Source organism: Acipenser ruthenus, chromosome 3 (genome assembly GCF_902713425.1).
Source record: "Acipenser ruthenus chromosome 3, fAciRut3.2 maternal haplotype, whole genome shotgun sequence".
NCBI classification, from domain to species: Eukaryota; Metazoa; Chordata; class Actinopteri; order Acipenseriformes; family Acipenseridae; genus Acipenser; species Acipenser ruthenus.
The window spans coordinates 1,107,825-1,131,798 of NC_081191.1; the positions used below are offsets into that span (position 1 = coordinate 1,107,825).

Genomic DNA, 23,974 nt, shown 5'->3' on the forward strand with positions numbered 1-23,974 from the left:
TTTAATATGCTTCATACTCTGAGCACAGAGACACTCTGTTATATATTGTTTAATATGCTTCATACTCTGAGCACAGAGACACTCTGTTATATATTGTTTAATATGCTTCATACCCTGAGCACAGAGACACTCTGTTATATATTGTCCAATATGCTTCATACTCTGAGCACAGAGACACTCTGTTATATATTGTCCAATATGCTTCATACTCTGAGCACAGAGACACTCTGTTATATATTGTTTAATATGCTTCATACCCTGAGCACAGAGACACTCTGTTATATATTGTCCAATATGCTTCATACCCTGAGCACAGACACTGTTATATATTGTCCAATATGCTTCATACCCTGAGCACAGAGACACTCTGTTATATATTGTTTAATATGCTTCATACCCTGAGCACAGAGACACTCTGTTATATATTGTTTAATATGCTTCATACCCTGAGCACAGAGACACTCTGTTATATATTGTCCAATATGCTTCATACACTGAGCACAGAGACACTCTGTTATATATCGTCCAATATGCTTCATACCCTGAGCACAGAGACACTCTGTTATATATTGTTTAATATGCTTCATACCCTGAGCACAGAGACACTCTGTTATATATTGTTTAATATGCTTCATACCCTGAGCACAGAGACACTCTGTTATATATTGTTTAATATGCTTCATACCCTGAGCACAGAGACACTCTGTTATATATTGTCCAATATGCTTCATACCCTGAGCACAGAGACACTCTGTTATATATTGTTTAATATGCTTCATACCCTGAGCACAGAGACACTCTGTTATATATTGTTTAATATGCTTCATACCCTGAGCACAGAGACACTCTGTTATATATTGTTTAATATGCTTCATACCCTGAGCACAGAGACACTCTGTTATATATTGTCCAATATGCTTCATACTCTGAGCACAGAGACACTCTGTTATATATTGTTTAATATGCTTCATACCCTGAGCACAGAGACACTCTGTTATATATTGTTTAATATGCTTCATACCCTGAGCACAGAGACACTCTGTTATATATTGTCCAATATGCTTCATACCCTGAGCACAGAGACACTCTGTTATATATTGTTTAATATGCTTCATACCCTGAGCACAGAGACACTCTGTTATATATTGTTTAATATGCTTCATACCCTGAGCACAGAGACACTCTGTTATATATTGTTTAATATGCTTCATACCCTGAGCACAGAGACACTCTGTTATATATTGTCCAATATGCTTCATACTCTGAGCACAGAGACACTCTGTTATATATTGTTTAATATGCTTCATACCCTGAGCACAGAGACACTCTGTTATATATTGTTTAATATGCTTCATACCCTGAGCACAGAGACACTCTGTTATATATTGTCCAATATGCTTCATACCCTGAGCACAGAGACACTCTGTTATATATTGTTTAATATGCTTCATACCCTGAGCACAGAGACACTCTGTTATATATTGTCCAATATGCTTCATACCCTGAGCACAGAGACACTCTGTTATATATTGTTTAATATGCTTCATACTCTGAGCACAGAGACACTCTGTTATATATTGTTTAATATGCTTCATACCCTGAGCACAGAGACACTCTGTTATATATTGTTTAATATGCTTCATACTCTGAGCACAGAGACACTCTGTTATATATTGTTTAATATGCTTCATACTCTGAGCACAGAGACACTCTGTTATATATTGTTTAATATGCTTCATACCCTGAGCACAGAGACACTCTGTTATATATTGTCCAATATGCTTCATACCCTGAGCACAGAGACACTCTGTTATATATTGTTTAATATGCTTCATACCCTGAGCACAGAGACACTCTGTTATATATTGTTTAATATGCTTCATACTCTGAGCACAGAGACACTCTGTTATATATTGTTTAATATGCTTCATACTCTGAGCACAGAGACACTCTGTTATATATTGTTTAATATGCTTCATACCCTGAGCACAGAGACACTCTGTTATATATTGTTTAATATGCTTCATACCCTGAGCACAGAGACACTCTGTTATATATTGTCCAATATGCTTCATACCCTGAGCACAGAGATACTCTGTTATATATTGTCCAATATGCTTCATACCCTGAGCACAGAGACACTCTGTTATATATTGTCCAATATGCTTCATACCCTGAGCACAGACACTGTTATATATTGTCCAATATGCTTCATACCCTGAGCACAGAGACACTCTGTTATATATTGTTTAATATGCTTCATACCCTGAGCACAGAGACACTCTTATATATTGTTTAATATGCTTCATACCCTGAGCACAGAGACACTCTGTTATATATTGTCCAATATGCTTCATACCCTGAGCACAGAGACACTCTGTTATATATTGTTTAATATGCTTCATACCCTGAGGACAGAGACACTGTTATATATTGTCCAATATGCTTCATATATTGCCATGTAGCTCTGCATAGGGTACCCCATGCTAGGGTTCACAGAATAAACCCACATCACAAACATACCAAGTGCTGTCAGTCTGTCCGTTTAGGAATAATAAAGTGTGTTCATTAAAATGAATATGTATGCATTTCCTGCTGACAGTACAGTAAGTATGTAAATCAGAGTTGCACAGTGTATGGTACAATTTGTGCAATGTATTCTACAGGTCTATAAATCTTGTGCTATGTATTCTACAGGTCTATAAATAGTGTACTGTAAAGATGTCAGACTCATGTGAAAACACATCACCAATGTTAGCTAGAAGGTGTGCACACACAAACTAATGCACTTTCTTCAACAGTACTACCAGTAACTTCTTACAGAATGCCTACAGCAATGCCCTGCAGAATTCTCCAGCTGAAAAACTGCTTGCAATAATAGCATTGTTTTGTGTAACAAAGTGTGCAACGTACTTTAATAGAAAAGTGTTTTATTCTCTCTCTCTCTCTCTCTCTCTCTCTCTCTCTCTCTCTCTCTCTCTCTCTCTCGCTAAGAATAATAATATCATATTGATGATGTTTATCAGATGCTCCAATATGAATGTCTAAAATAATAAACCATTTGTCATTTGGTATCTGATTGTCTGGTTAGAGAGAAACTTGTTAGCAACATTCAATACCTGATTTAAAGATATCTGAAAATGATGCATCTACACCCAGTTCAACTTAATCTGAGCAAAACAAGCAGAACAACTTGAAATAAGGCCTGAGTTTGTGAATATGACCCTATATGCGAAAAGAACATACATCAGTACATGAAGCCAAAATGAATGTATTAATACGTGTCTGCATTGGCACAGGTGCATCTCCTGGGTTGATGCTATGAGGTTATTCTTTGATCTCTGACTTGGGGGTATTGTTGGAGTGCAAACAGATGTTCAGAGAGCAAACTGTGAGAGACTGAATTATTTATAATCCAGTCAGTCTTACACCACTGTAACAAAGGGTGCATGCAATCAGTCAGTTCATAATAACAGATCATACCAATCCCAATAAATGACTCGAATAGCTGTTGTGACAGCTAAGAACTATACCGACTGTATTATTGAAAACCTGCATCGATTGACTGGGATATAAATGGTTTCTGCATGTTTTGGAGACGACTGTGTGTCAATCACAAAGTGCTGTCTGGAAAGGGGCTTCACTGAGTTTGTAAACAGCTACAAATGTCACTCCACAGGAAACCCATCTTCATGGTGTCGATTACATGGAAGGTAGTGTAGAATTGCCTGGTGTGATGCGTAACAATGACTACCACAGATTCATATGAAATGCTATTCCAGCCACTGGTCTTACAACTCATTTACGCAAAGGAGCGCTTGTACTGTAAACTGTCACTATATAGTTGTAATATAATATAGGTATAATTATTTATTAGTGTTATTAAATGCAACAAAATACAATCAAGTGCACCATGAGGGGTAACTGAACCCAAAGTCAGTAGTCGTCTGGTGTTCTATACACGTCCTTGCATTGCTGTCACTGGAATACACCCCTGAACAGCTCAGTTCTGTGCTGTGGTTTGCATATAATACCCTGTAAGCAAGTCAGGGTGATTATTCACTTCACAGTGCTCACTGCACACTGCTGAAGGCACTACATGAAGCATGTGTCTACCTGACTTCGTTTCTGACAGTTTTAACTTATATATCAGGGTCCTTGAAATACAAGTCAATCAATTAATCAATCAGAAATAGCATTTTATTTTATATACAAATAAAATAAAATATTTTTTTTTTAAACAGGCGCCATCTTATTTGTATTTGTAATTGTCACGTATCTACCAGCATTTACTGACTTGATAAACACAAATTACAGTGTTTATATTAGCATAATGAACACAAACTAAAGCACTGGTTTGAGTATGTAAGTGAAAATATAGTATAACTCAAAATATTCACCCTGTCTTTTTAGGAGTACGACAACGGATACAGCACAGCCTACGATGATCAAGGTTACGACTCCTATGACAACAATTACTCTGATCAAGGTCAAAAGTAAGAGATTTTTACTAAATAAATGAATTGTTTTGGTCAAGTTAAAGGTGTTGTTTCTACTTGCAGTACATGATAGTGTTAGGTTATTCTCAAATAACCCTTTCGGTTTGTATTGGACATTCTATCTCTGTCACTGTCTTGTCTAGTGCTTTGCAACTTTAAAGTGAGTCTGTTCACTAGTGTGCTTCCCTGTTTATTTTACTAATGAGAGTTTAGTCTGTTTACAGATCTATTTACTACTAGAGTTTACTCTCAGTGCAAGTCTAATATATATATATACAGTATATATATATATATATATATATATATATATATATATATATATATATATATATATATATATATATATATATATAAATGCAGTAAGGCCCAACAGGGTGTTCGTATATGTCCAAGATACGGACGCCTCGCAGCATTGTGCGACACAAGGCGAAGCTGAGTGCCTCCAACCCCCGAGAAGTGCCTTATTGCATGTATGATCCAGGTCACAGAATGGATTTAAAAAATAAAAAAGCAGAAATTATTTTGTTTTTTATAAAATACCCTTACATTAATAAAGGGACCACAGAAGTAGTCCCATTATAGCTTTGAACTGCACACTAAGTTAAGCTGATAAATTGATTTAATTGAAACATGCAAAAGTAAGTACTGTACATATTTATTTTTGATGTTTTGAATTGTACATTGGCATTGAAAAGATCAACCAGGAGACATTACTTAAAGTGATGAATTCGGGTGAGTGTGTATATTGACAGATTCCCCAGTTTTTGTTTTTGTTTAGATAGTGGTTTATTGCAGCTAGACATTTTATAGTCTTCTCCTCATACATTTCCATAGAACTCCCTTAGCATTTTGTTAAGATGTGCATTTTCCACAGTTGAGCTATGTACAGTCGATTCCACTTATTTGCATATTGTATAATTGCATAAATTGCTTAATTGCATAGCATGCAGCTGGTCCCATAATTTTCTATGATTGTATGATACGGTTAAATGCACATCAGCTAAATGCATAATTTGCTTAATTACATGAAGCTGCGCGGTCCCTAAGTCCATTGTATATTGCATTTTAATTTGGATAATTAGATAATTGCATAATGCAGCAGGTTGTACTCAAATGGATGACTTATTCAGAATGACGTCATTCTAGTTGCTATGTGGTACAGCCAATTACAAAGCAGCAAACTTAGAGTTTGACACTGCAGGCCCACGTGTGCTGTCAACGGTCTGTTGCTATGCACGTCTTTCAACGTTGCATTGCTATGCACGTCTTTCAACGTTGCATTGCTATGCACGTCTTTCAACGTTGCATTGCTATGCATGTCTTTCAATGTTGCATTGCTATGCACGTCTTTCAACGTTGCATTGCTATGCACATTTTTGCTTCAGCTCCGCTGGCTTTGAACGTTCGAGTGTTAAAAATAAAAGAATGTTTGAGTGTTTCAGAAATAGAAGTGATGTAGAAGGCATAGCAATGGCATGACAGCGGGAAAAGCACGCAAGAAAGACAGAAAATGACAAAGCGAATCAGTAAAACCCTCGAGCCTCAGCACACTACAAGCCTTCATGGAGGCAAATGGTTGTCAGTCTTACGACAGTTTTTACAGTTTGCATTTACTTGTTTATCAGCTCAATCGGCCAAATACTGTGCAGGCTTCCATCAAATATGTTCTTGCTGTGGTGTAGTCACTAGATCTATAGTAAGGTAAATAAAAACAAGCACAGATTTTGAAAAGACAATATACCCAGATGTACACAGAGGTGGACAGACTGATTTCTTTATAAATGTCCTGAAGCGTGTGTCAGTCAAGTTCGGATGGTTATGAAATAGACCTGCACTTGTTTTGCCATGTTTCTCTGCTTTTCTCAATTGTGTTTTTGTTTGTGTTCTAGTTTTTATGTCTCCGTGAATACTTAAAAAAAAATAAGAGTTAATTTTCCACAGGACATGCTGTAAGTAGACAGAAATAGCATATCAGGAAGAGCTGCAGTGGTTAGAGAGGTATAGAGTCGTCTCCCATTCGCGCCAATGCTTTTCCCTACATGATGTTTAATGTTTTCTTTGTGCAGATGTGAAGTTCTGGTGGAGGAAAAAGGCTTTCAAAGTGGTTTTGTCCTTAGGCTCTGTTCCTTTTGAAAAGATTCATTTTGTGGAGCGCAAGTCTGAGGGGCGCATCTGGAACTGCTAGCTGTTTTAGACGTGCAAACTACTGCAGAAAACATGCCCTAGGTTTTAAGCTATTTGTTTTAAAAGCAGTATCTCAGATAATGGCAGCGGCTTTGAGGCTCGAGAAAAATTGATTCCATCATGCAGGGTAAGAATGCCTGGGGCCTGGAACAGATTTCATGTCTCTTATCCAGCTTGGGACTGGGATGAAATTACATCTTCTGTCTTCAGAGTCCCATCTTTAAAATGTGTCTTTGGTCAGGGTTGGGTGGCTCGCTGTGAGATAATGTAACCTTTTAAGTGTTGGGTCCTAGGTTTAATTCAAGACATATTAAACCATATATAACAATCAGTGACTGTTTAAGGAAAGGGGTGGAACGAAGTACAGTAAATATCTTCTTATTATCCCAGAAAAGTTCTTAGATTGACAAGTGGGCACAATAACATTGTCTTCGTGCTTTGCTACACTATTTTACTAATAGTTTAAGAACAGAAAATGGTAGATTGCAACTCACACCATGGAAATATCTAATAATAGCTTCTAAAAATGCTTCAAATGCTTCACTAACACTTACATTGTGTATCCAATTACTGCGTATAGACAGTAATTGTACAGTAAATACATGTGTACTTACACATTAGTACAATGTTATTATGCATAGTTACAATGTGGTTATATGCAAAAAGATTTACATGTTAACTAAATTGTAACTATGCATAATACCATTCTCATTATGTGTAAGTACATGTGTATTTACTAAATAACTACTATGTTCAATAACTAAACACAACTTTGTAACATTTGCTATTTATGTCATCCAAGCTTTCTAAGTATACTCTAAACCATGTTGTATACATATATTCCTCATCTTTGCTTTAAGGAGCTTTTTTATTTATTCTTGCATGTGTCCAAAGAACTTAAGTTCAAAGAGTAGCTGGATAGAGACACTAGAACATCTGAGTCAGGGAAAGAACCGTCACTGAACAAAACAACAAAATACTTGCATGCTTTACAAAGTTCACATCTTTATATTTGGAAAACAGAGAATAAAAATGTATTTGAAGGAGAGTGCTACTTTAAACAAACATACCTAAAGAAAAGCTGAGGCTGCTTGAAAAAGAAAACTAGAACCATTGCACATCAAAAAAGCAGTCACTCTGTGCTTCTGGACACCGCCCAGCCCCAGAAATGTCTTTAGTATATGTGACAACACCTCAGAAAGTCACCCATTTTAACTAAATAGCTGCAGCATAATAGCAGCTGCCAAAAGCTGGGGCTACTACATGCTGTGTGGGTTATCTAGGACTAGAATTATTATTGTCATATCACATGCTGTTTGGTGTTCCTGGAGGCTTTTTATGTTTCAAGTTATGTATGTGGTTGCTTTGTTCTCGACAGCTGTCCTTGCTGTGTACATAATCATTCTTTTTTTTATCAAAAGGGCACTATTAAATAGCTCTTGAATACCTGCACTGTACAGATCAAATGCATTGAAGTTAAGCAAACCATGGAGCTATTGTGCTTCCAGAGATGCCCTTTGTATTGAGTGCATCATAAATACATCCAGCACTGTATTATCCTGAGTGAGAATGCATGCAGACCTGGCATTATAGTGGCAGAATTTCATTCTCTGAGACAGATAGAGATGTGCAGTAGCATTGCAGAATTCAGAAGGATATTTTCTTTTCTATTTAATATAAAATATTCATGAGTGGGCCGTTGGGATGTATATTTCATTTCTTCACATCAAAAGCGCTTCACATTTGTGACACCTACTGTATGTATTATTTTGGGTAAAACAATGTTTTTTAAGCACACTTTGACATGGGGCCAAGTTGTAAATAAATGGGATGGCTTGTTAAATTGCCACTGAGAGCTCTTGCCATATTTATGGATGGATGAACCGAAGACATGAGGTCTGCAGAGTGCGTCCAAATTGTGTTGATGTATAAAATGCATCGTAGCTGTGGATTGCATGGGTACTTCAGGTGGGATAGGTTTCACTGAACTGGTTCAAGAATGCATGAAGTAATGATGGTGCTACTGTCATGTGTTCAGTTCTGTAAACATCCATCTGTTTTGTAGAGGTTGCATTCTTGTTGCCATTGGATCAGGACACAGCAGATAGGTTTCTTTGTGCCATCAGCAGATTTCCAACAGCAAGAGTGATGAGAACTGCTAAAGTAAGCAATGGCAGCTTGAGTCATTTGGATGATATGCTTAATCCCTTTCTGAAGAGCTTGTATGTGTCATGAATGGAGATCTTTTGAAACAGTGAGGATTGACAGAGCTGCTGACTGGAATCTGCAGTTATAGTGTAGTGAACCACTGTGTGGTTGGGTTATGTTCTTATATATATATATATATATATATATATATATATATATATATATATACATATATATATATATATATATATATATTGTAACAAACCGGTAGAGTAGCCCTACGTGCTACCCTACTATTTTTCCACCGACTGGCACAGACACGAGGAACGTTCAGGCAAGTAACTTTTATTTACAATATTCACACACGTCAATACTTGTGTTGTATAGATTGTTGCCCTGTACGGGTCACTAACTGGCTCACTTCTTCGCCCCTCTCTAACTAGTCCAGAATACAGTATCCAGAAGGCAGAGGCCTGCGTGAGTCCCGTAAAGCTTGTATGTTCACTGCAGGCCCTCCCTGCGGTGGTGGCTTTGTATTCCCGGTAATTAGATGAGGCCCTTCCCGGCTGAACGGTTCTGCACCACTCGTACGTATGGAACAGTCTCTCCCTGCTGGAATTCCTCGGTACCACAGGAAAGAGTGGCGCAGCTCCCTCTGCTGGGGTACTTCTGCAACACAGGTAAGAGCCAAGAAGACACCCCCTGCTGGAGTATCTCTGCAACACAGGTAAGGACAACGACGACACCCTCTGCTGGAGTGTCTCTGTAACACAGGTAGGAACCAAGAAGACACCCCCTGCTGGAGTATCTCTGCAACACAGGTAAGGACAATGAAGACACCCTCTGCTGGAGTGTCTCTGTAACACAGGTAAGGATGCTGCAGTCTCCCATTGCTGGGGTATTGCTGCAACACAGGTAAACGCCCAGTAAGTGTGGAGCGGGCCCTCTTCAGAAGAGCTCCAAGAAAACCACTCCCGGGACCCAAGCACCTGCTGAAGACGTGCTCGCGGATTGTAAAAGAGTTGTATCCGAGCTGTGGGGACGGACCCTTGCAGCTAATGTCCCGGGTGACCCCGAAATCCAAGAGCGTCACAGAGTTCACGTGCCAGATCCCAATGGTTTGCACCACACACATAAACTGTTGTTGTGTATTTTTTTTCCCAATAAACCCCGTCCTGCAAACCAGTCTGTTGTCTCAGTTCCCTCTGTTACCGCTTCTGCTACTGCGGTGCAATAGTGCGCAATGTTCCCCTCTGTGTCCCGGGTCTACTACACACGTCAGCCACAATAGTTCTCAACCGCCCCGGAAACTGCGGAACTGTGTTTAAACTACCGCGCAGCGGTTTCTTTTTGCTCACGGTTCATCATCACAAAATTAAACTTTCCCAAAACAAAGACTACCTCACCAAGAGGAAAAACTTTATCAAAACAAAAGACTACCTCACCAAGAAGAAAACGCTAGCGGTAGACACAATACAGCTTTATGATTCAAAAGAACAAAACCGTTCACTTTACCTTTTCTAATTCCTCGTAACTCACTTTAACTCTCTGGGTATTATTCAGCAGGAGCATCCGGCGGTGTTCCCCACGATCACCCCCCTCTGGCCCGCTCCACTTCCTTTTATACCCAGAAACCCTGCCTTGCCCATTAGTGCTGAGGTTCCTGGGTTGAGAAGTCTTTCAAATGGCGTCGCCATTTCTTAAAGGCGACGCCGCTCTTTCTTACAACATATATATATATATATATATATATATATATATATATATATATATATATATATATATATATATTCTTTGCAAAAAACTCTTTTAATGCAGCATTAGGGTTCAAATCATTGTCACAAAAGCAAGAAAATGTGTGGCAGTCTGTGGTTGCTTGTGTTGTTTGGTTCCTTTGGCTGCTTGTGTGGGGATGGGAATGGCGAGTAAGGGTTAAAAATCCTAACGCCACATTGCCTTGCTTTTGTGGCAATGAGTTCAACCCTAATGCTGCATTAACGTAGTTTTTTTGCAATTAATATATATACAGTGCCTTGCATAAGTATTCACCCCCTTTGGACTTTTCCACATTTTGTAGTGTTACAACCTGGAATTAAAATAGATTTAATTAGGATTTTTTTGTCACTGATCTACACAAAATAATCCATAATGTCGGAGTGGGGAAAAAAATCTAAATATTTTTCCAAATTATTTACAAATAAAAAACTGAAAAGTCTTGATTGCATAAGTATTCACCCACTTTGCTGTGACACCCCTAAATAAGCTCTGGTGCAACCAATTGCCTTCAGAAGTCACATAATTAGTTGAATGGAGTCCACCTGTGTGCAATTAAAATGTCACATGATCTCAGATCAAATACACCTGTTTCTGGAAGGCCCCAGAGTTTGTTAGAGAGCATATCTAAACAAACAGCATCATGAAGACCAAGGAGCTATCAAAACAAGTCCAGGGTAAAATTCTGGAGAAGCATCAATCAGGGTTGGGTTATAAAAAAATACCCCAAACTTTGAACATCCCCCGGAGCACCGTCAAATCCATTATTAAAAAATGGAAAGAATATGGCACAACCGCGACTCTGCCTAGAGAAGGCCGTCCACCAAAACTCAGTGACCAGGTAAGGAGGGCATTAGTCAGAGAAGCAACCAAGAGGCCAATGGTAACTCTGAAGGAGCTGGAGAGATCCACAACTGAGATGGGAGAAACCGTCCATGGGACAACTATAACCCGGACGCTCCACAAAGCTGGGCTTTATGGAAGAGTGGCGAGAAGAAAGCCATTGCTGAAAAAAACCCATATCAAATCCCATTTAGATTTTGCCAAAAGGCATGTGGGAGACACAGCAAACATGTGGAAAAAGGTTCTCTGGTCTGATGAGACCAAAATTGAACTTTTTGGCCTTAGCGGAAAACGCTATGTGTGGCGCAAAGCCAACACTGCTCATTATCCTGAGAACACCATCCCCACGGTGAAGCATGGTGGTGGCAGCATCATGTTATGGGGATGCTTTTCATCGGCAGGGACTGGGAAACTGGTCAAGATTGAGGGCAAGATGGATGGAGCCAAATACAGGGAAATTCTAGAGGAAAACCTATTTCAGTCTGCAAGAGACCTGGGACTGGGGCGGAGGTTCACCTTCCAGCAGGACAATGACCCTAAACACACAGCCAAAGCTACACTGGAGTGGTTTAAAAACAAGAACCTGAATGTCTTAGAATGGCCCAGTCAAAGCCCAGAATCTGTGGCAAGACTTGAAAATTGCTGTTCACCAACGGTTCCCATCCAACTTGACAGAGCTTGAGCAATTTTGCCAAGAAGAATGGGCAAAAATTGCAGGATCCAGATGTGCAAAGCTAGTAGAGACTTACCCAAAAAGACTCACAGCTGTAATTGCTGCCAAAGGTGCTTCTACCAAGTATTGACTCAGGGGGGTGAATACTTATGCAACCAACAAATGTCTTTTTTTTTTGTTTAATTAACTTTTGTGTCACAATAAAAAATATTTTGCACCCTCAAAGTGTTAAGTATGTTGTCTAAATCAAATGGTAAAAATCCCAATTAAATCCATTTTAATTCCAGGTTGTAACACTACAAAATGTGGAAAAGTCCAAGGGGGGTGAATACTTATGCAAGGCACTGTATATATAAGTAAAGCTGAAAAGGGGAACAGATATTTAACACTCTTCATTCCCAGTTCACAGAATTACCTAGATGTGTTAGTTGCATCCCCAAATGTATGTTTACCTTAGTTTTTGTGCTACCATTGGCTGCTTACTTATCCTGAGGTGCAGGCTATCATAACATTTTCTCAATTTCGCTAGGAGAAAAAACATGTTCCTTTGGTACTTCTGGCTTACATTTAGGAAAATAACTATCACTTTTCCTGGTTTAGCTCAAGCAAAACTGTTTTATTTGAATCCCAAATGACAACCCTTTATTGTTCAGAGCAATGTTTGGCCTGTTATTGAGGTTTTGTAAATCCAAACAACACTTAAGTAACCCAGAGACAGCTGAGTCATGCAAAACTTTTGAATATGGGACATCACTTACAGTGATTTGAAATCAGCGAGTTAAAATATCTACCAAGTGATAGCACTTTGTTGCCCTGTGGAAAACTAGGTCAGCTGGTTGCCATGTTTGAAGCACAACATCCTCACAGCATTGCTCCCGGGGAGCTGAAATGTCCATTTATAACTCTGAAGTGTCTAAGGTTTTATTTATATAGCTTTTTTTCCAGAAGAATGTTTGGTCTGAGCAATGCTTGGCAGATTGTTTGAGGTTCGAGTGTCACCAGTTTATCCTTTCTGGTTACATGAATTGTCTGTGGTGTGCCGTCACCTTGTTCACGATGAGTAAAACAACATCATTTTAACAACATATTTAATAATCAATTTTACAGTACAAAGTGCTGGACACACATGAGCGGAGCGATACCAGCTGACTCCTGGGGGCCCTGTGATGCAGGACCACTCCTCTAGTGGACACACATGAACAGCACACTTTAACATATTGCTGCTGGAAGTATAAGCTGCTCCTACATATGGATTCTCAATGCTATAAATTTCATCCCATGTGACATGTGGTTCTGGTTGCTTTACAGCCAGGTGTATTGTAATGAACCTCTATGTTACTGTGCGTTTAAGGTGTTCCATTTCTAACCACGCCCCTCTGCGAGCGCATCGCCTTCTGCACGCTGCACGCAGAGGGGACAGTGAGTTGAGTTTAAGCAACAGACAGAGAGGGATGGAGGGAGAGAGGGTGTGAGGTTAAGCAGCAGACAGCGGGATGGAGAGAGAGAGGGTGTGAGGTTAACCAGCAGACAGAGCGGGATGGAGAGAGAGAGGGTGTGAGTTTAAGCAGCAGACAGAGCGGGATGGAGGGAGAGAGGGTGTGAGGTTAAGCAGCAGACAGAGCGGGATGGAGAGAGAGAGGGTGTGAGGTTAAGCAGCAGACAGAGCGGGATGGAGAGAGAGTGTGAGGTTAAGCAGCAGACAGAGCGGGATGGAGAGAGAGAGGGTGTGAGTTTAAGCAGCAGACAGAGCGGGATGGAGAGAGAGAGGGTGTGAGGTTAACCAGCAGACAGAGCGGGATGGAGAGAGAGAGGGTGTGAGGTTAAGCAGCGGACAGAGCAGGATGGAGAGAGAGAGGGTGTGAGGTTAAGCAGCAGACAGAGCGGGATGGAGAGAGAGTGTGAGGTTCAGCAGCAGACAGAGCGGGATGGAGAGAGAGAGGGTGTGAGGTTAAGCAGCAGACAGAGAGGGATGGAGAGAGAGAGGGTGTGAGGTTAAGCAGCAGACAGAGCGGGATGGAGAGAGAGAGGGTGTGAGTTTAAGCAGCAGACAGAGCGGGATGGAGGGAGAGAGGGTGTGAGGTTAAGCAGCAAACAGAGCGGGATGGAGAGAGAGAGGGTGTGAGGTTAAGCAGCAGACAGAGCGGGATGGAGAGAGAGAGGGTGTGAGGTTAAGCAGCAAACAGAGCGGGATGGAGAGAGAGAGGGTGTGAGGTTAAGCAGCAAACAGAGCGGGATGGAGAGAGAGAGGGTGTGAGTTTAACCAGCAGACAGCGGGATGGAGAGAGAGAGGGTGTGAGGTTAAGCAGCAGACAGAGCGGGATGGAGAGAGAGAGGGTGTGAGTTTAAGCAGCAGACAGAGCGGGATGGAGGGAGAGAGGGTGTGAGGTTAAGCAGCAAACAGAGCGGGATGGAGAGAGAGAGGGTGTGAGGTTAAGCAGCAGACAGAGCGGGATGGAGAGAGAGAGGGTGTGAGGTTAAGCAGCAGACAGAGCGGGATGGAGAGAGAGAGGGTGTGAGGTTAAGCAGCAGACAGAGCGGGATGGAGAGAGAGAGGGTGTGAGGTTAAGCAGCAAACAGAGCGGGATGGAGAGAGAGAGGGTGTGAGTTTAACCAGCAGACAGCGGGATGGAGAGAGAGAGGGTGTGAGGTTAAGCAGCAGACAGAGCGGGATGGAGAGAGAGAGGGTGTGAGTTTAAGCAGCAGACAGAGCGGGATGGAGGGAGAGAGGGTGTGAGGTTAAGCAGCAAACAGAGCGGGATGGAGAGAGAGAGGGTGTGAGGTTAAGCAGCAGACAGAGCGGGATGGAGAGAGAGAGGGTGTGAGTTTAAGCAGCAGACAGAGCGGGATGGAGAGAGAGAGGGTGTGAGGTTAAGCAGCAGACAGAGTGGGATGGAGAGAGAGAGGGTATGAGGTTAAGCAGCGGACAGAGCGGGATGGAGAGAGAGAGGGTGTGGTTATAAATATAACACCAAAGGCACAGAACAAGTGACACTGAGGGGGTTTTCCGTGACTATACAGGTATTTTATCTCGACTGTGTGTTCACTCTCATAGTAAATGAGGGTGTAAAAAGGGTCATAGCTCAGCCCTGCCACTGACACCCTGCCTTATTCTGAACCCCAGGAGTCCCTCTATCAGGCTAATAATAATGTTGCACTTAAAGAATACTTAAAGAAGTTAATAAAAAGGATCAATGAAGGAATTTGTAAAGAAACACAATTGAGATTGCAGTAAGTTGTATATATAAATTTATAATAATAAAATAATTTTGTTGAAAATATCAGTTCAACTATACTACTATTGTCCAGCTGTCTGGACCAGGCTTCAAATCAGACTACAGTGCTACTACTACTGATACCACGAAGAAAAAAATAATAATACTACGAGTACAACTGTGCAATTACTACTAATATATGATAACAAGAAAACTGCTGGATATATAGGGATGTTCAATAACTCGGACCTATAGATTTTACAAGTCCAACCTTTATTTTACAATGGAGTTGCTGGAGGTCAGGGTGGTAACCTTTTATCAAAACAAGCCCTGTTTTGCAATGGGACCGCCCATCTCTAGTATGTCCAATAGGAATGCATGGGCGGGGTCATGTATTTACTTCCAGTCTTTTGGATCGTTTCCAAGTCGCGTCTGGTGTGGACTGACATTCGGTGACTTCGCTCACATCGCTCTGTCCAGTGTGGATGCAGCTTAATTCTGATGAGCGATTTCAGCTTATCACCATATCACAGTAATAATATCACATATTCATATGCATCCCAACAAAATAACTGTTTCCTGTGCTACTGTGTAGTATTTTAAAGGTCCCTGTATAATTGTAAATTCACAAGCTAAATGTATATGACTCTGTAATATTAAGTAAATTCCAATATTATTGAGTTAGGTTCTCTGTTGCCAAGTTATGCTAAATAGACGTATCAAGTTACTACACACAATGCTGTTAACTATGTGACACAGAGTTATGTATATTTCTTGCAAATGTTTAGTTTTTGTTTATTCCTCATTGCTGTTTATTAGAGGAACTTTCCCAGGATATAATCTTGACTTTTTTCTCAGCTGGATAGAATTGCAGAATCTGTGTTTATTTACTCTCTTTTATGAAGAAAATAAGACCAATTTCAGGATTTGCATAGCTGAATCTAAGGGCCAAATTCAATACATTGTTCACTGGGGAACAATTTTAATGACGTTGATTTGTAGTTTTCCTAAAACCCTTTTCTCTGCCTAAAGTCAATTGAATTGCACCTCATGTATATACAACATTCGTAATACTACTACGACTACTACTACTACTATAATAATAATAATAATAATAATAATAATAATAATAATATGTAAACACATGAATTGTATCCTGTCCCTGTGCTTCTACTGTCGCTCAGTTACTATTTTAAGCTGTCAGTCTGTTTAATGCATTCTCTTTAAATCTCATGCTGCTGCTGCTGCCCAATGGGGGAGGTGTCAGACAGGCTGTCTGTGATAGTTTAAAGACACTTCATCCTAATCCTTTCCATTTAGAATATATATATATATATATATTAGGGCTGTCACTCGATTGCAATTTTTGATCGGTTAATCTACGGGTATTAGTTGATTAACCGGTAGATTAATCCATCCACATTTTTAATAAAGGTAACGATCTTATAGCGGCTGTCCTGCATAGTAATAATTCTAAATCAATAGAATCTTAAAAAAAAAAATTCCAATGGGTCCCTGTTTTATTGCAAATAGTTTTTCTTGCAAATTGATTCATAACCAAATCGACTACGCTGTCTCCATTGTCTGGTGACATTTTTTTTTATTTGTAAAAAGTAATTTGAAGTATTACTTTGACGTTCCCAATAAAGTTCTCAATAACGCTCTACAATAAGTAAAATCGCGCAAAATTCAGCTATCGTTACACTGCTTAGGGCCTAGCATATCTATGTCCCACCTCAGCTCACTCATGATTCGGCACCTGTATTACAAGGGGAAGATCTTCGACTCTCCTATTGGTTAAACTTACTCAAGACCATCAACCGAGGCAGAGAATACCTTCAACTGTTTATGTCCCACCTCAGCTCACTTATAATCGGACTGCCACGGAGTCCAATTATAAAAATGCATCTTCTATTGGTTGGTTCTATTTTATATTTATTCTGCACGAATAAATTGAAAAAAAAAAAGAATCTGCGATCAACACTTTAGTTGATTAATCGGTCCAATTAATCTGCTAATCGGAGCAGCCCTACTATATATATATATATATGAATCAGTGCTTGGAAATTCTGGCCTGTGATTGGTTAAAACCTCATCATAGGAGCAAAAATAAATTGAACTATTACCCTAACATCCTTACACCACAGGGCAATAGTCTCCCTCAAACATGTGATTGGTCCACATCACTGTCAAAAAACCCTAGCCTTTGTGGTCACTGTACAATACGCATATAGTTAAGTAACTCTTAAAAGTGTAACAGCAATACATGTAATAGGGTTTGTTACAGGTATATGGATTACTGTACTCTGCACCCCCGTGAACACCCTCATTGTGTAAACAGGCACACTCACACCCCCGCTCTGCACCCCCGTGGACATCCTCATTGTGTAAACAGGCACACTCACACCCCCGCTCTGCACCCCCGTGGACATCCTCATTGTGTAAACAGGCACACTCACACCCCCGCTCTGCACCCCCGTGGACATCCTCATTATGTAAACAGACACACTCACACCCCCGCTCTGCACCCCCGTGGACATCCTCATTATGTAAACAGACACACTCACACCCCCGCTCTGCACCCCCGTGGACATCCTCATTGTGTAAACAGGCACACTCATACCCCCGCTCTGCACCCCCGTGGACATCCTCATTATGTAAACAGACACACTCACACCCCCGCTCTGCACCCCCGTGGACATCCTCATTGTCTAAACAGACACAATCACACCCCCGCTCTGCACCCCCGTGGACACCCTCATTATGTAAACAGACACACTCACACCCCCGCTCTGCACCCCCGTGGACATCCTCATTATGTAAACAGACACACTCACACCCCTGCTCTGCACCCCCGTGGACATCCTCATTGTGTAAACAGGCACACTCACACCCCCGCTCTGCACCCCCGTGGACATCCTCATTATGTAAACAGACACACTCACACCCCCGCTCTGCACCCACGTGGACACCCTCATTGTGTAAACAGGCACAGTCACACCCCCGCTCTGCACCCCCGTGGACATCCTCATTGTGTAAACAGACACACTCACACCCCCGCTCTGCACCCCCGTGGACATCCTCATTGTGTAAACAGGCACAGTCACACCCCCGCTCTGCACCCCCGTGGACATCCTCATTATGTAAACAGGCACACTCACACCCCCGCTCTGCACCCCCGTGGACATCCTCATTGTGTAAACAGACACACTCACACCCCCGCTCTGCACCCCCGTGGACATCCTCATTGTGTAAACAGGCACACTCACACCCCCGCTCTGCACCCCCGTGGACATCCTCATTATGTAAACAGGCACACTCACACCCCCGCTCTGCACCCCCGTGGACATCCTCATTGTGTAAACAGGCACAGTCACACCCCCGCTCTGCACCCCCGTGGACATCCTCATTGTGTAAACAGACACACTCACACCCCCGCTCTGCACCCCCGTGGACATCCTCATTGTGTAAACAGGCACAGTCACACCCCCGCTCTGCACCCCCGTGGACACCCTCATTGTGTAAACAGGCACACTCACACCCCTGCTCTGCACCCCCGTGGACACCCTCATTGTGTAAACAGGCACACTCACACCCCCGCTCTGCACCCCCGTGGACATCCTCATTGTGTAAACAGGCACAGTCACACCCCCGCTCTGCACCCCCGTGGACACCCTCATTGTGTAAACAGGCACACTTACACCCCCGCTCTGCACCCCCGTGGACATCCTCATTGTGTAAACAGGCACAGTCACACCCCCGCTCTGCACCCCCGTGGACATCCTCATTGTGTAAACAGGCACACTCACACCCCCGCTCTGCACCCCCGTGGACACCCTCATTATGTAAACAGGCACAATCACACCCTCGCTCTGCACCCCCGTGGACATCCTCATTGTGTAAACAGGCACAGTCACACCCCCGCTCTGCACCCCCGTGGACATCCTCATTGTGTAAACAGACACACTCACACCCCCGCTCTGCACCCCCGTGGACATCCTCATTGTGTAAACAGGCACAGTCACACCCCCGCTCTGCACCCCCGTGGACACCCTCATTGTGTAAACAGGCACACTCACACCCCTGCTCTGCACCCCCGTGGACACCCTCATTGTGTAAACAGGCACACTCACACCCCCGCTCTGCACCCCCGTGGACATCCTCATTGTGTAAACAGGCACAGTCACACCCCCGCTCTGCACCCCCGTGGACACCCTCATTGTGTAAACAGGCACACTTACACCCCCGCTCTGCACCCCCGTGGACATCCTCATTGTGTAAACAGGCACAGTCACACCCCCGCTCTGCACCCCCGTGGACATCCTCATTGTGTAAACAGGCACACTCACACCCCCGCTCTGCACCCCCGTGGACACCCTCATTATGTAAACAGGCACAATCACACCCCCGCTCTGCACCCCCGTGGACATCCTCATTGTGTAAACAGGCACAGTCACACCCCCGCTCTTCACCCCCGTGGACACCCTCATTATGTAAACAGACACAATCACACCCCCGCTCTGCACCCCCGTGGACACCCTCATTGTGTAAATAGACACACTCACACCCCCGCTCTGCACCCCCGTGGACACCCTCATTATGTAAACAGGCACAGTCACACCCCCACTCTGCACCCCCCTGGACATCCTCCCTTTGTTAACAGGCACACCCACACCCCTGCACTGAACATGTGGCTAGCTCCACATGTGTGCTGGGATTGTGTCACACTTAAAAAATAAATTGTTTGCTATATTTTCTGAGAACCATTCATCTAATTGTTATTTTAGTTGCCTTCTGGTTAGAAAACTGTGTAACAATATGCCAAGCAACTGTGACAGCCAGAGACACCCCATTCTGTGTAACAATGTGCCAAGCAACTGTGACAGCCAGAGACACCCCATTCTGTGTAACAATGTGCCAAGCAACTGTGACAGCCAGAGACACCCCATTCTGTGTAACAATGTGCCAAGCAACTGTGACAGCCAGAGACACCTCATTCATAAAGCTGCCATTCAAGTCAATTTGAGAGTCTGGAGGATATTAGTGAATGGATTAAAGTAAGGTCGGATAGTCATGAAACAGTTTTTTTTTTTTTTTACTGACTAAATTCTAGTACAGCTTCTTGAACAGTAAACTTTATTTAATCCACCAAACAGACTCATGAGTTAAAGCTTTGTAAATAGTTGCCTTATGCAGTATAATCTGTTTTAAAAGAATGCATAAAAAGGAAGCCGCATTAAATTCACCAATAGGACAAAGGTGTGATGCTAACAATATATGAATAGCCTGTATCGGTCCAATATTTGAAAGCCCTCCCAAATTCCCCAGATTAATCGCATAGGGATTGTAGAATAATTGTGGTTTGAGAAAACAAAGTGCACCAGGGATGTGTACAACATCATTCAGATTTAGTGCTGCCATCTGTTTAATAGCACCAGGATGACTACTAGTGCTTATAATCAGCCATTCCTGGGGATGACAGATGCTGTGGGAAATTAACATGCCTGTGAAGGAGGGTTTGTAACTAAACTCCAGATTACAAGACAAGGTTAACTAATAGGTATTGTATTTATTACCCTGGCCTTGGCCAGCTGTTAGAAAAGGTTATTATTTTTATTGTCGTGTCCGTCCGTCCCCCCCCCCCCCCCAAACACACACTCACTCACTCACTCATACACACTCCCTCCGAAAGTAGAGAAGGAACATGAAAATGCTAATGAGTACAAAACATTAACCTATTTAAAAAAACTGTTATTTTAATTAATTTAATACAGCATGTCTATATGAATTGAAAGCTGGAGATGTCCATATTCTTTATTTATTGTAGATGTATTCAGATGATCATATATAGTATATTCAAGCATTTTTTCTTTCTTTACAGATACCGTAAAAAAACATTGTATAAGTCAATTTTCTAGCCATTTTTGTAAGGCCCTTAAAAGGGGGGAGCGACATGGTTATGGCTCACACAAACTTAACTGTCAACAACCCGATTTATTTTTTCAGGATCTACGTTTTTCTGGGCTGAATGGCCTCCTCTTGTTTGTAAACTTTCTTATGTTCTTACGTTCTTAATACCCTTAGTAATTTTTAATGTTAAACGTGATCTTTCAGTCTCTTGTCTGACCTCCTCTCGAAACGTCACAGCTATATTTGCTCCAGGACTTAGACTGAGGGTCAATGTGGCCCCCTCTCAAAATTTTAGGGGAACATTTTCTTCAGTGAGGGGGTCAATATGTTTGTCAGAACCAACCACCATTTCTTATTTTTGTTTGTTTTAAATATGCCAACAGAGTTTACTGACCCTTTGTTTCTGAAGAACAAAAAAAAAACTGTAAAGCTGTAGATACAACCAAGGTGTCTCTACAATACTCACTGTCACTTTTGGGGAAAATATTGGGAAATGTGTCACAGTGATGCTGGTGTATCACTGAGTAGAGCAGGGCTTCTCAAACTTGGTCCTGGGGACCCCCTGTGTCTGCTGGTTTTCATTCCAACCAAACTCTTAATTACTTAACTAGACCCTTAATTGAACAGATAATTTGCTTAATTAGACCTTTTTACTTGTTTTCAGCTCTTAAACAGTTGCAGTTCAAGTTACTTATCAAATTTAATTATAGTTAACTTGAAATATGCAACTGTTTAAGAGCTGAAAACAAGTAAAAAGGTCTAATTAAGCAAATGATCAGTTCAATTAAGGGTCTAGTTCAGTAACGGGGGGTCCCCAGGACTGAGTTTGAGTAGAGGATATTAATTGTATCAAATCACATTAGAACAGGGGTTTTCAATCTTTTTAAGCTGAGTAGTACCCCTTTCCAAAAAATGTGGTCCAACCAATGTGTGATGGATACAATTATAAAAGTTACAGTATTATAACGGAAAAAAGATATATTATATTTACTTTTGGATAAAAATAGTCCCTCAAACAGGTTTCTAGTTGTTGGAAACATCAACATCATTTTATTGTAATTACTAATTAATTAAAATCAACAAAGCCCCTGTGCTAGCCTCAATCACTCAGAAATGACATAGGACTATTCCATGATAGCAAATGGCAATCATGTATTTTTATTGATAATAAAATTACAGAAAAGAAGGCAAAGAAAAGTTCACTGTCCACGCATCTCTACAGCTGACCTCATTACGAAAACATATTGGCATTTTAAAATTCTTGGTGACTAAAACGTACAGTACTGATGCTAATTAAAAAATAATAATAAAATGCTTACCTAGTATCAGTGTGATGGATGTCCCTGCTTGTTACCACAGAGATCACTGATGAGGGCAGGGAAATTGGAGAGAGCTTCAGTCGCAAGACATTTTTGGCGTTTTTAATCTCTAACGGTATTTCATCTTGATTGCCCTTTACTAGTAATATACAGGTATAGAGCATACAATCTATATTTTTTCACTGGATTGAAATCTAAAAAGTCTTACTCTCACACCAGACGTAACGGCTTGTCAAATTAGACCGCATGACAATACTTTGGTCTCTGATTGGCCATACATTCTGTATTTTGAAATGTAGTACTTAAGTTACAATAAACTTTAATCGGGTCATTTAAAAAAATAAATATCGATTTGCAGGCACGAACGCACACAGGAAATAAAATGAGTTCAAGACTAGGTTTTTAGTTTTTTTAAATATATATATATATTTTTTTTATTCCAAAGACAGACTGTAGTAACAGCCCAACTGTTTATATGACATTTAAACAACAGGGCTTATTTAAAACATACATATATAATATGTAAATTAGTCATGTGTGCATTGAACGTTCTGTCACAGCACATCAGTCTGGTGTACGTTGATTACATGACAAAAGTCCGCAATAGTTTGGCAAGTGGTAGTGGTTCGGGCTCTGGACTCTTGACCGGAGGGTTGTGGGTTCAATCCCAGGTGGGGGACACTGCTGCTGTACCCTTGAGCAAGGTACTTTACCTAGATATCTTGTAACAATTGTAAGTCGCCCTGGATAAGGGTGTCTGCTAAGAAATAAATAAATAAATACATAAATAATAATTTTCTTGACATTTTTCATTCTTAGTCCCAAAGTAAATATTTTGGACAGTCTTCAAAACAATTTTTGCTTTATTTTTATAACACACGTTGATGTTGTTTATATTAAAAATAAGTATATCTGCATTCAATTTCTGTATTAAATTTTTCAAGGTTAAACGATGGCCTGTGTTACACAGAACACTAAAAATAAAATGTCAAATATACAATATGTACTTTGTTGGTTTTGTGGATTTGCTATATTAACATATTTTAATACTGCACATAATGATATGGTTTTGAAAATGCTACTTACCAAAACCGTGACTGCATGGGAACTGTATTACATAATAATTTCCTTTATTCCGATTCCACTGGTGTTTTCTCAATGCACGATGTATTGTAGGCATATATACAGTGCTGTATAAAATCACACACACTGTATATATATATATATATATATATATATATATATATATATATATATATACAGTGCCTTGCGAAAGTATTCGGCCCCCTTGAACTTTGCGACCTTTTGCCACATTTCAGGCTTCAAGCATAAAGATATGAAACTGTAATTTTTTGTGAAGAATCAACAACAAGTGGGACACAATCATGAAGTGGAACGAAATTTATTGGATAT

The 23,974-nt window shown here is 41.0% G+C and overlaps 1 protein-coding gene across 2 annotated transcripts in view; it reads left to right on the plus strand.

Moving 5' to 3' along the window:
• The window catches only part of LOC117394998 (KH domain-containing, RNA-binding, signal transduction-associated protein 3-like), a 168,230-nt gene that overhangs the window by 121,604 nt on the left and 22,652 nt on the right, over window positions 1-23,974 (plus strand). For both annotated transcript variants that reach the window (XM_033993813.3, XM_033993812.3), the window contains exon 7: window positions 4,414-4,496. In XM_033993813.3, the coding sequence (XP_033849704.1) occupies window positions 4,414-4,496 (83 nt within the window). The remainder of the gene's footprint in view (window positions 1-4,413; window positions 4,497-23,974) is intronic.